The 14249-nt window shown below is 41.0% G+C and overlaps 1 protein-coding gene across 3 annotated transcripts in view; it reads right to left on the bottom strand.

Annotated features, from left to right (window-relative positions):
• pgghg (protein-glucosylgalactosylhydroxylysine glucosidase) overlaps positions 1 to 12861 on the bottom strand; it is a 44778-nt gene extending 31917 nt beyond the window's left edge. The window contains exons 1-3 of one of the 3 annotated variants that reach the window (XM_072272377.1): positions 12223 to 12861; positions 7733 to 7990; positions 5919 to 6129 (exon numbers count right to left, since the gene is read on the bottom strand). In XM_072272377.1, coding sequence (XP_072128478.1) covers positions 5919 to 6129; positions 7733 to 7985 — 464 coding nt within the window. In that variant the 5' untranslated portion in view covers positions 7986 to 7990; positions 12223 to 12861. The remainder of the gene's footprint in view (positions 1 to 5918; positions 6130 to 7732; positions 7991 to 12222) is intronic. The other 2 variants (XM_072272375.1, XM_072272376.1) reach the window with 2 other exon arrangements.
• Positions 12862 to 14249: the final 1388 nt, after the last annotated feature.

The raw sequence follows: 14249 nt of genomic DNA, 5'->3' as shown, positions 1-14249 counted from the left end.
AGACTGCAGGTGTTCAGATGAGATCAGGGTGAGGTCCCTGTTCTTTGTTAGTACATGGGCGTTAAACTACTATGCTAAGATACTGTATGCTAGGAAGTAAACAATATGTAAATAAATGTAAAATCAAGAGAGGAAAATCACAGTGGCAAAAGGTATAGTGATCTGGGAGATCTGCTGCTGCAACTCAAGTACTGTACATACAACCAACCAGGGGACACGTGGACACACTACCAGGATATCAGTGTGTTATTGGTTCCATGTGAGGTAAACAGTATGTCATCATCTTTTGTAAATTTGCACTGAACAACGAGTGTTGGATAATTTGAAATGGTTAATGTGACTCAGAAGAGTGAGAGTTTTCTAAAGGAGCACTGACATGTCCAACATAATAAAGTATCCTATATGATTAATTGATGAGTAGTATTAGAGGGAATTACAGTAGATTGAAATGGAAAGTTTATATTGACAAGTTGATGAAAGCTAATACTAAGGAAATATTTATCCATTGGAACAGATACATACAGTGAAAAAAAAGACCTGGAAGAATTTATGTTCACATTTGGAATTAAATATGAAACTCCGGTCTTCTAGATATTGCATTTCATTTGTATCATTACTCAGCATTTTAAATAAAATCTTTGTAATTCAGTGTCTGTAATATTTTGCTATATCAGTGTGACATATTTAAGTGGACTAGTGTGGGATAATTTTTAAAATTAAAACAAATCTGTTGTAATTTATCCTACGAGAGGACATGAGGGGAGCACTATATAACGCTCAGCACCAATGCCTGTCAGAGTTGTTTAGCACATGACTTATATGAGGAGCAAAAATACTCAGCTTGAATACACACGAGTGGACAGTTTATTAGGTACACCTCAACACCTGATCATTTATGGAAATATCAAATCAGCCAATCATGTGGCAGCATAAAAGCATAAAAACATGCAGACATGGTCAAGTTCAGTTGCTGTTCAGACCAAACATCAGAATGGGGAAGAAATATGATCTAAGTGATTTTGACTATGGAGTGATTGTTAGTGCCAGACGGGGTGGATTGAGTATCTCAGAAACTGCTGATCTCCTGGGGTTTTCATGCACAACTGTCTCTAGAGCTTACAAAGAATAGTGTGAAAAACAAACAAGAAAAATATCCAGTGAACAGCAGTTCTGTGGACAAAATGGCCTTGTTAATAAGAGAGGTCAGAAAGAATGGCCAGAGTAGTTCAAGTGAACAGGAAGGTGACAGTAACTGAAATAAACATGTGTTACAACGGTGGTGTGCAGAAGAGCATCTCTAAACATGCAATTGTCAAACCTTCAAGTGGACATGCTACAGCAGCAAAGGATCACAAATATACACCTGTTGGCCACTGTATAAGATACAGGAGGTACCTAATAAATGGACATTGAGTGTACATAGAGAGCAATGGTCCTACTGTCCACTGAGACTCCATATCATTTGAGTGAGCTACAGATAGACTGACAGTGCCCATATCAGTAGCTCCAAATGCAAAAGACAGGAAGTTTTGACTTCAGTGAAAGAGTTCATTTTAGTTCAATTCTTGGCACTTCTTTGATGCAACCAAAGTATTTTTTTCAAAATTTGAAATGTTTTCCATAGGAAACGAAGTCCTCAGAACACCGATAAACCATCAAGGGATTATTCAAGTTTTTCAGTCACTTTACAACAACTAGATACCTAATTTAAAATGTGGGACATTAAAAAGAGAAGATGGTTGGCTATTGTGATGTTCACTGAAGCATCTTCTAATGAAGAAAATTTTGAAGATTTTAATGTTCATTTCCAGAAATCAGCCATTGAAAAAAAGTTAAATCTGCCTTCACAAACCAGTGCAACATCGAAGCATTAACAATATAGAAGCAAGGGTTGCAATGGATAAAGAAGTTAAGATTGCACACATTTTAAATGTTGCAGAAATGATAGATTTTAAATGATGCAATAAATTCTGGGAACTTGAAAAATAGTGGTAAAGACTTTGAAAGTCTTCAGAGTTGAAAGGACTTGTTCTCTGCTACTTCTGTGTTCACCACAGTCCTCAGATAGTATTAACATGGTGCTCTGCTCTTATGGTCTTTTGGTCAATTATTCAACAGTAAGTTATGCAGCTGTATATCTTGCTGCATATTTTGCCCCACCACCTAGGACATGCCCTCTTCTCATTGTTACCATCAGGAAGGAGGTATCGAAGCCTGAAGGCACACACTCAGTGATTCAGGAACAGCTTCTTCCCCTCTGCCATCCAATTCCTAAATAGGCATTGAACCCATTTTATTTTAATTATTTTAATTTAACTATTTAATATAAAACATATACTTACTGTAATTCAGTTTTTTCCTGTATTTATCATGTATTGCATTGTGCTGCTGCCACAAGATTAACAAATTTCATGACATATGCTAGTGATACTAAACCTGATTCCGGTTATACTTCTAGGCATAAAGGAGTCAATGTACTGGGTTGGTATCCTTGATTTACTCATGGGAATTCTAGAGTTTGCCATGGGGCTCAGGATCATGATTCCAGCAACAGAGAAAAGACATCTGTGCGAGATGAGAAATGTGACGAGAGACAGCATGGCCTGGATGACGGGAGCCCTTAATGATGGATGCACTTTCTTGTGGCAGCACTGCTTGTCATGTTTAAGGAATCATCAGGTGACCTGGATGAATATGCCACTGTTGTCACCAACTTTATAAAGATGTTCGTAGATGAGTGTGTCCCCACAGAGTCATTCAGAGTCTTCCCAAACCAGAAACCCTGAATGAACTAAGAGATTTGCAATCTGCCAAGGGCTAGATTGGTGGTGTTCAGGTTCAGCGACCAAGGGAAGTATAACAGCTCTAGGCATGACCTCCAGAAAGCCACCTCACATGCAAAGTTGCAATTATGAACCAAACCTGAATCACAGAAAGATGCTTGACAGCTGTGGTAGAGCTTCCACACTATCACCTCTTACAAAGCAAAATTCAGCAACATACAATCAGTGGGCACCTCATTACAGCTGTACACCTGCTCATTAATGCAAATATCTAATTAACCAATCAAAGTGTTAGCAAATCAATGCATAAAAGCATGGGGACAAGGTCAACAAGCTCAGTTGTAGTTCAGACTAAACATCAGAATGGTGAAGAAATGTGATCAAAGTGACTTTGACTGTGGAACGATTGTTGGTGCGAGACAGGGTGGTTTGAGATCAGAAACTGCTGATCTCCTGGGTTTCTCACACATAACAGTTTACACAGCATGGTGTGAGAAACAAAAATCATCCAGTGAGCAGCAGTTCTGTGGGTGAAACTGCCTTGTTAATGAGAGAATGGCCAGACTAGTTCAAGCTGACAGTAACTCAAATATCCACACGTTACAACAATGGTGTGCAGAAGAGCATCTCTGAACACACAACACGTTGAACCTTGAAGTGGAAGGGCTACAGAATCAGAGGAGCACACGGTTTCCACGTTGTACCTAATAAAGTGGCCACTGAGTGTAGGTGAGCTCTTACGCTTGCTTTAACCAACGGGGCATGGAGGCACCTTCACAAACTTCCACAGTCGCCAATGACCCTGTGATTTCATTCTCTGAGGTCAATGCGACAGCATCCTTCAGGAGGCTGAACTCACGGAACGCATCTGGCCCAGACGGTGTATCCTGCTGAATACTGAAAACCTGTGCTGGTCACCTGCTGGAGTGTTTACTAATATCTTTAACCTCTGCTTCAGCAGTATTGTACCCACCTACTTCATACTGATACCCAAGAAGAACACTGTAACCTGCTTCAATGACTCTTCCATCCACTGGGATGAGGTGCTTTGAGAGGTTGGGCTGGGATGAAGTGCTTTGAGGGGTTGGGCTGGGATGAAGTGCTTTGAGAGGTTGGGCTGGGATGAAGTGCTTTGAGAGGTTGGGCTGGGATGAAGTGCTTTGAGAGGTTGGGCTGGGATGAAGTGCTTTGAGAGGTTGGGCTGGGATGAAGTGCTTTGAGAGGTTGAGCTGGGATGAAGTGCTTTGAGAGGTTGGGCTGGGATGAAGTGCTTTGAGAGGTTGAGCTGGGATGAGGTGCTTTGAGAGGTTGGGCTGGGATGAAGTGCTTTGAGAGGTTGGGCTGGGATGAGGTGCTTTGAGAGGTTGAGCTGGGATGAAGTGCTTTGAGAGGTTGAGCTGGGATGAAGTGCTTTGAGAGGTTGAGCTGGGATGAAGTGCTTTGAGAGGTTGGGCTGGGATGAAGTGCTTTGAGAGGTTGGGCTGGGATGAGGTGCTTTGAGAGGTTGGGCTGGGATGAAGTGCTTTGAGAGGTTGGGCTGGGATGAGGTGCTTTGAGAGGTTGGGCTGGGATGAGGTGCTTTGAGAGGTTGGGCTGGGATGAAGTGCTTTGAGAGGTTGGGCTGGGATGAAGTGCTTTGAGAGGTTGGGCTGGGATGAAGTGCTTTGAGAGGTTGGGCATATCAACTCCCACCTAAAGCGAGACTTAGATCTGCTCCAGTCTTCCTACCGTCACAACAGGTCAGCACCAAATGGCATTTCATTCAGCCCTGGAACACCAGAACAGGGAAGATGCATACATCAGGATGCTCCTCATCGACTACAGCTCTGCATTCAAACTATCATTCCCTCAAAACTAATCAATAAGCTCCAGGACCTAGACTCTGATACCCCCTTATGCTACTGGGTTCTCGATTTCCTCACTTGCAGACCTTAGTGAGTTTGGATTGGCAACAACCTCCCCTCTACAATCACCAGGTACACCACAAAACTTAACCTCTTTCTCTACTAACTTTACACTTATGACGGTGAGACTAATTACAGCTCCAAATGCCATATTTAAGTTTGCCGATGACACCATTGTTGTCAGCTAAATCAAAGGTGTTGACGAATCAGGTGGGAGATTGAAAATCAGGTTGAATAGTGTCACAACGATAATCTCTCAACGTCAGCAAAGCCAAAGATCCGATTACTGACTACAGAAGGAGGAAACCTGAGGGGCATAGGCCAGTCCTCATAAGAGAATCAGAGGTGTAAAGCGTCAGTAACTTTAAATTCCTCAACGTCATCATTTCAGAGGATTGGTCCTGGGTCCAGCACATTAAGGCCATCACTAAGAAGGCACAACCGTGCCTCTACTTTCTTAGAAGTTTGCACAGATTTGGCATGTTACCTAAAGCTCTGACGGACTTCTATAGATGCACAGTGGAGAGTATCTGACTGGTTGCATCACAGCTTAGTACGGAAACACGAACAGCAAGAATAGAAAAGCCAATAAAGAGTGGTGGATGCAGCCCAGTCCCACATTTGAGTGCATCTACAAGGAGCTCTGCCACAGGAAAGCAGCATCCATCATCAAGGGCCTCCATCATTTAGGCCTCGCACTCTTCTTGCTGCTCCACTGGGAAGGAGGTAGAAGAACCTCAGGTGTCACACCCCCAGGTTCAGGAACAGTTATTAGCCTTCAACCATCAGGCTGCTGATGGTTATCATCCTGGACCAGCATGGATAACTTCACTCAACTCAACACTGAGCTGATTCCACAACCTATGGACTCATTTTAACAGGCTCTACAACTCATGTTGTCAGTATTGTTTATTTATTACCGTTATTATGTTCTTTGAATTTACGCAGTTTGTATTCTTTTACACATTGGTTGTTTGTTAGTCTTTGTGTGTAGGTTTTCATTGATTCTATTGTATTTCCTTGTTCTTCCCTGAGGAAAATTAACCTCAGGGTAGTATTTGTGATATATATGCAGTTTGATAATAAATTTCCTTTGAACTCTATATATTTGATTAATCAGAATGGGTCAAGTCTAGAATATACTGGATAACTGAGCTTTTGATATATATGCATTGTTGTCCCTAAGTGCAGGACATGGATTGCAAGACAAGAATTATTCACAGACACTTACATTGCTTCCATGAAGTCTGGCCCTCTTCTAAAATCAATATTCTGGCTTTGGGGAACAAACATTGACTTTATCTCCACTGTGAACTGTTCCTTGGAAACGGTAATCCGTTCCAAAGTTATGGTGAGAGCCATGAGGTGGACCTGACTACGATGGGCAAATATCTGCTGGGTCACCATAAAATCCCTTGTCTCTGTAGTACTGTAAAATGTACCTAGCAAAAGGAAAACAGAAACCATTATACGCCCCAGAGAAAAGAACACTGGCAAGGAGTCGCCATTGATAAAGTTCTCCTTTATTGCAACTAGGACATTAAACCTTTTTCAAAAACACATTTGTTGAAGAAAGGAATCTCGTGCCTTTGTTTTCTCTCCTGGAATGCTAAGGCTGGCCTCCCGTGGCAAGATAAGTTCAAGATGTTTCCTCAACCTTAGGCTATGAAAGAATTTCAACATGATAAAGCAGGATACCATGTGACAATTAAATAGTGAATCTGATGACGCGGAATAAATAGACAGCATGGGAAAACAAAGGAAAATAGCATGTTGAACTTATTTAACATTAACAAAGCAGTCAGCCACTAAATCACCGTCAGCTCCGGACAGGGAAATCCCATTCGTCCCAATCCCCAGCTCGTTCACTGCCCTTAATTTTAATCTCTCTCATGTGTTTTTCCCCCAATCTAAAGTCTGTTGCTGTTTCCACCACAATTCTAGTCAGTGACTTGGAGTTCATAACTACTCTCTGCATGAAAAAGATTGCCCTTGTGATTCCTTTACACTTTCAGCCCAAAGTTTTAAATCTATGCTTCTGGTCCTTGAACCATGCATTAATAGGAAGATCTCCTTCTACTTACCCTGTCTAAACCAATCGTGTACCTACCTATCAATTCCCCTCTCAACCTTCTTTGCTCAAAAGACCCCAATTTCTCCAGCGCAATGTTATTCGGCATTTCCGGAACCATTTCTGAATCTTCCCTGGGACTTTTGCATCCTTCCATGAATTAGATGACCAGAATAGGACGAAATGCTGCAGCTGTGACCTAACCACTGTTTTAAACATGGTTTTATACTCTATGTTTCTACTTACGAATCCTAGAATTTCACAGGGTTTCCTCATCAGTCTCTTAACATGCCCTGCAGCTTTTCAGGAATTCTGCCCATTAACATCCTTTAGAATCATGCCATTTAATCTTTATTGTTTTTCTTTACTTTTGTTCAAAGGTGCATCACTTCACACATCTCTGTTTGAAATTCTACGTCACTAATTTGTGTTACCTTGAAAGGTAATATCATAACCCTCAATGGATACCTTTCGTTGGGTTCAATCTTCTGTACATTTGGAAATGTTACTCTTCATATCAATGTCCAAGTCAACAATATGCACGAAGCGGTGCCTTTTAATACAATCACTTTTCACTTGCATTATATAAGGCCTAGTTTCTACATTCACTGATTATGAATGAGTGGTAGAGTTTTATATTTGTTATTTCAAAGATCATAAAGTTGCAGGTGCACAAGTCAAAAATATCACATTACTTGTGTTGAAAATTTGTACAAAAGTACTTCACTCGGAATCTAATCACTTTACAATTCATCTGAAAACAATTGTTCCTGCTTCACTGAGGAAGAAATAGAAATTATTCCGTTTTTCAATCAGTAATCCCCTAACTGATATAAAAACAAAACCACAACAATGATACAACTATCCAACATCAACTGAATTTCTGTCAAATTTTTAAAAAACACCATATTGAACAAAAAGCTGAAAATATGATTAAAAGTTTAAAACTGCAAAGCTAAATGGAACTCTTTTACCTGTCCTGGTGTTTAACGTGAAGGTCTTCTTTGCAGTGTTCTCATCAGGTACAGTCAGTTTGATATTAACAGTAGATGGTACATCTGCCCGACAACAGTCACCTCCTTCACCATTATATACCCCATTAATGTGCATTACATCACTGTATATTCTAGTACCAATGTATCCATTGGCAACTGTTGCCATGAATCGAAGGTCAGAGGGCAAGGTATCACAAGTAAACACTGCAGGGTCATCTTCACATTCAGACATATTCTCTAACAAAAGAGAAAAACATATTGGTAAAATAATGACATATATCATTTAATGTTTTATAGTGATGTTATCCAGTAAACTAACAATTATTATATTGTATATTTGCTATCAAAAGTACTCTGACAACTCTTTTTGCTCAGTTGTGTTGGACTATCTGCAGGTTTCATGTATTTAAAAGGCAGCTTCATTGTAATCTTAGTATTGCTGTTGGGAAAATCATTATACTCTCCCGCTATATTTCCCTAACAGAAACTAAATTAATAAGGCTACATAAGTCACAATATCTGGAAGAAGGAGAAACAGTGAAAAATACAATAGGCACAGGTGCAAACAGCACAGATTGTCCTGTGAGGCGGAAGGGCAATTAAAAATTAAAACGTAACTAATTACTTGGTGATGATATTGATCGGTATCCTATTTGTTGCACCACTCGTCCAAAACCAATGCAGTTGCTATGCCTGTGGCAACAGGCCTAATAGTAATAGTAGTTTAGTTCAAGCTCTCTACATATTCCTAATACACAGATTAGGGTATAGATCTGAATTATAGACCTGAAACATTTCTTATTCCAAAAAAATTCATCACCATCCAGTAATAGTGAGGTGGTTATTTGTGGTTAGGTAGCCTTAGGATACAAACTCCTCAGAATTATTATTACTTTCTGAAAAGAGGTAACTTGCTGGAAATATAAAAGACTCTGAAAGTGCGGAAGGTGGAGAGTACGTATCAAGAATGAAGGGTCTCTGTTTAGAAATAAGGGTAGCCCACTTAAGACAGATAAGGTAAAATATTTGTCTAAGATAGTCTTGGAATTTACCTTTTTCAAAAGACCATAAGATATGGGAGCAGAATTAGGCCATTTGGCCCATCGAGTCTGCTTTGCCATTTCATCATGGCTGATCCAATTTTCCTCTCAGCCCCAATCTCCTGCCTCCTCCTTGTATCTTCATGCCCTGACTAATCAAGAATCTATCAAACTATGCCTTAAATATACATATAGATTTGGCCTCCACAGCTGCCTGTGACAAGGAATTCCACAGATTTACCACTCTCTGGCTAAAGAAATTCCTCCTCATCTCCATTCTAAAAGGATGTCCCTCTATTGGGAGGCTGTGCTCTCTGGCCTTAGACTCTCACCATTCGATAGGTTTCAATTAAGTCACCCCTCATTCTTCTGCATTCTAGTGAATACAGGCTCAGAGCTATCAAACAATTTTCATATGACAGGCCATTCAATTGCAGAATCATTTTTCATGAACCTCCTTTGAAACCACTCCAGTTTCAACACATCCTTTCTAAGATAAGGGGCCCTAACCTGCTCACAATACTCAAAGTGAGGCCTCACCAGTGTCTCAACATTACATCCTTGCTTTGATATTCCAGTCCTCTTGAAGTGAATGCTAACATTGTACTTGCCTTCCTCACCACAGGCTCAAGCTGCAAATTAACTTTTAGGGAATCCTGCACAAGAACTTCCAAGTCTTTTTGCACTTCTGTTTTTTTTCTCCATTTAGAAAATATTCAACACTTGCTTTTGCCAAAGTTCATGACCATGCACTTCTAGACACTGTATTCCACCTGCCATTTCTTTGCCCATTCTCCTAATCTGTCTAAGCCTCTCTACTTCCTCAAAACTACCAGCCCCTCTACCTTTCTTCATATTGTCTGTAAACGTTTCAACAAAGCCATCAATTCCATCAGTCAGCTCATTGTCATATAACATAAAAATAATCAGTTCAACACAGACCTCTGTGGAACACCACTAGTCACCGGCAGCCAGTCAGAAAAGGCTCCCTTCATTCCCACTCTTTGCTTCCTGCCAATCAGCCACTGCTTTATCCATGCTAGAATCTTTCCTGTAATACCGAGGGCTTGTAGCTTGTTAAGCAGCCTCAGGTGCGGAACCTTGTCAAAGGCCTTCTGAAAATCCAAGTACACAACATCAACCGATTCTCCTTTGTCTATCCTGCTTGTTATTTCTTTAGAGAATATCAGAATCTTTGAATAATGTCAATACAACGATAGATACACATTTAATAAACAAGGTTATGGTGGGTAGATAGACTACAGGGCAGAGGTTACAATCAGATTAGCTGTGATCTGAATAAAAGGTAGATTAGACATGAAGTGCTGAATGTTTTACGTCTTTCCCAGTTCAAATGTTGGAGTGAAGTTGTTGACCAGTGACCAGAAAGCACCATAAACTGGTGATGTTTTACAGACACTAAGGCAAAGAAAGTGTATGGAGCAACACAAAAAAAAAGAGAATATAGCTGCTCATCATTCCAGCAAACATTAATGGGAAAGGCTGGCTGAGGCAACTGAAGTTAAATTGGAAGAATCTTTTCAGCATTGACAACTCAAAGTCATTGATTGGCACATCACTGGAACCATAGTACTGCACTGTGTTTGAAGATATCTGCCCTGACAATGCACACATTTGCATCAAGCCAGATAGAAAGCCAACACGCTGTTAGTCTAGCCGAACACAAATGTTCTGAAGAGTCATGTTAAGAATTAACTGAACAAGTTCTGACAAAATGCCAGAATGAATGGTTAGGCCATATTGGTTATGATAACGACAGACAAAATGGTGCAGCGATGTAGAGACTACTGACAGTTTTTCAAGGAGTGGGGAAAATTAGGCATCAATTTGGAATTAAGCAATGCCATTAGATTTTACCAGCAGATTCTTTAGCCCAGTTAACCACTACTTCTGATATGTTGCAAATCATCGTTACCTGCTACAGCGATAGAAAGGATGTAAAGATGAGCATTCCTTCTATCACAAAACAACCACACAAATGATCCAATCAAAACACCACTGCATATATTCTTTTAAAGCTGCCATTAAAAACTGAGGAGTTACCATGAGAATAGATTGTAACATGGGAGAGGCAGGAGGGAGGTCAAACGGTGGAAATGCTTCCTGGATAAACGATTTTAGCTGAATATCATTCTGAACACACAGTAATGAAGACTATTTGTAGAAAGATTTGTTTACTGGGATGCTTCAGATTGTGCTTTTGAATCATTGGTCATTTCTACCAAAATTCTTGAACAGGATACTTTGTAGACAAGGTCATAAACTATTCATGGGGTACATATACAAAAGTAAATGGCAATATCCTGACACTCCTCAGCATCACTTACAGTGAATTAATCTGAATCATATAGGATCATGCATCACAATTCAATATTATTTGATGAACTACAGTCTACATATGGGCTGTAACTCATGTTCAGGAACTGAATGAGGTGTGGGCGATGAATGATTCTTCCACATAGTTGCGCTGAGTTGGATCCAGTGTAAGACATCAGGCACTGAAGTAGCAGGCCCATCAAAACAAAACAGAACCTTCTTTGGATTGCTGTTCAGAACAATGACCCAGAAGTTTGTTCAACACTTTGTAAGGACATTAGGAAGACTCCATGAGGGAGCGTCCATGTCAAAAGTGGGATCTATCGGGGAACATCTCAAAGGCAGCTATAGAGTGAAGCTGGAATAATGGATAGGAGCACCAAAGCTGTAGCCGGGTTGAGGAGGGGCAGCCTCTGAGGAATGTCCAAGCCTTTGGAGCAATGGCACCAAGGCTACACTGATGGAAGAGCAGTGTTTACGGAACGCCGAAGCCAACTCGCCAACTCCGGGACAGTATTGGGGAAATATCCAAGCCATGGAAGAATAGTTACAATGATGGGGTGCGACAGGAACACAAGAAAATAGAAGACAGAGCAGGTGAATGAGTCCCTCCACTACCCCACCATTCAATATCATCTGCTCTGGCTTCAGCCTGTCATACCTTCAGATGTTTCAAAAATCGAACTCCTCTTTAATACCTCCAGTCATCTAGGATCCACAGTGTTCTGTGGTTCAAAATTCAAGGGATTCACCACAAAATATTTAAAGATATTTCCACTCATTTCCATCTTATCGAACTGAAATTCAGTTGCGTCTACCACATAATGTGTACCCGAATCCTTTGTTAAAACCTGTACTGTCAGAGACGCTTTGAAGTGTGAGCAATTCAACTCTGACAGAGGAACTCGGCTTGCCGCCGAACTGGAGGGCGAGGGTGGGTGATTTGGCCCTCGGCAAAACCTGGTTACATTGCCTGGTAGGACACTGCTGGAGCTCGGCCGAATATTAAATATTTAATGGACTGGTTGAAGCGAACCCCCCCGCTCAACTTCGGTGAAAGAAACCTTGTGTGTTTCTACATTTCCTCCTTACTCTGCAAACGACGAATTTCAGTTTCTATCTCACCAACTTCCGCTCCTGATTTGCTCCGCTCTGTTTATAAACCGCCGGCTCTTCAGAAGTGCGGACTCTGATCTCGGAACTCTCGGGGTTCTCGCCTGCTCTCGGGCAAGAAGGCGCCTGCCTCGCCCCGGAATCGGCCGCTGGGTCTGGAAGGGAGAGCCGACGGTAGAACAAACTTTTCTTCACATTGGCGCCTCTGGACATTGACCAATATCAACACAGGAAGGGAGGGGGAGGGTATCACGGCAAAAATTAGTGAAAAAAGAATCCTTGAAATTATTTATGTACCATCACAGACACCACATAAGCAACGGAGCCGTGTTGTTTAGCAACTTTCCTAATACCAAGGAGCTCTTTTGTCCAAATGGCGACGCCTCTGCCGGCGCGAGTTCTGCCATTCATCGTATACAAGAGTTGTGGCGGATAGTATCGGGGAATAGTTTACACGGAGTACAACCTCGAAGAACTTTTCCACGGAGAAGGTGAACAAGATAAAGCACTTTGTTTTCAGTGGGAGTAAAATATATGCGGCTCCAAGTCAATCCCATCCAGTGGAGGAATAGTGAATACTTTTCTCAGGGAAACTTAAAGTTGGGTTGCAGTGGGGGTGACTTTGAACGTGATCTGTATTCTTTTGGCTGGATGTTTGGGATAAGTGCTGCAAGAAATTCTGGGCTGCCACATACCATCCGTTTCTAGAGTGACCTTGCTTTCCGAAGGAAATCGGGGACTTCCTGGGTGACCACAACGTGAAAGATGTGGGTTGTATCCTGGGTGAAGAAAACATTTTACTAGGCTAAACTTAACTGTTCCCATATACACAATATGACTGGAAATCAAACATGCATTATAATCATCGTGTATCTGCATTGCTGAAACACCAGCAGCTTGTGTCTATAAATAATTTGGCTTTCTCTTCTGTCATAGAGTTAGAAAGTCCAAGTTACAGCACAGAACCAGGCCCTTAAAAGTCTCTCCTGTTTCTTCTTCTATCATCACTCCAGGCACCCACCACTCTATAGTAAAATAAATAAATAAATAATTTTAAAATGTTAAAAAAACTTTCTTCTCACGTCTCCTTTGAAATAACCCTTCTCACCTTAGATGCATGCCCTCTGGTATTAGACACTTCAACTCTTGAAAAAAGATACTGTCTGTCTATATATGCCTTTCATAATCACATAAAGCTCTATCAAATCGCCCTGCAGTCTCTGTGGCACCAGATAAAACAACCCATGTTGTCCAATCTCTCATTCTAGCATATGTCCTCTGCACCCTCTCCAAAGCCTTGACATTTTTCCTATAATTGGGCAACTGAACTGTATGCAATACTCCAGGTGCAGCCTAACTAGAGTTTTCTAAAGCTGCTACATTACTTCCTGACTTCTGAACTCAGTGCCTTGACTAATAGAGGCTAGTATGCCATATACCTTCTCAATCACCCTATCAACTTTATACCACTTTCAGGGAGCTATAAACTTGGACCCCAAGATCCCTCTGCTCGTCAACACTGTTAAGGATCTTGCCCTTAACAATATACTGTCTGTTTTCATTTGACCTACCAAGGTGTAACACTTCACATTTGACTGGGTTAAACTTCATCTGCCATTTCTTCGCCCATATCTACAATTGATCTATATCCTGATGTATCCTTTGCCAGTCTTCTACACTATTCACAATAACACCAATTTTTGTATCATCTGCAAACATACAAACCCACCCATCTACATTTTCATCTAGGTTATTTATATACGTCACAAAGAGGAGAGATCCCAGTACAGATCCCTGTGGAACATCACTAATAACAGAGCTCCAGATAGAGTAAGTCCCTTCAACCATTACCATCTGTCTTCTATGAGTAAGCCAGTTCTGAATTCACATGCAACTTAATCTTCTGGATGAGCCTCTCTTGAAGGATGTTGTCAAGTGTCTTTCTAAAATCCATGTAGACAACATCAAGAGCTCTACCTTCATCAATCGCCCTTGTCACCTTGTCA

The sequence above is a fragment of the Mobula birostris genome, chromosome 11, assembly GCF_030028105.1.
Source record: "Mobula birostris isolate sMobBir1 chromosome 11, sMobBir1.hap1, whole genome shotgun sequence".
Lineage (NCBI taxonomy): Eukaryota > Metazoa > Chordata > Chondrichthyes > Myliobatiformes > Myliobatidae > Mobula > Mobula birostris.
Note: the sequence above shows the minus strand (reverse complement) of the source record. Positions and strands in the feature narration are given on the sequence as shown.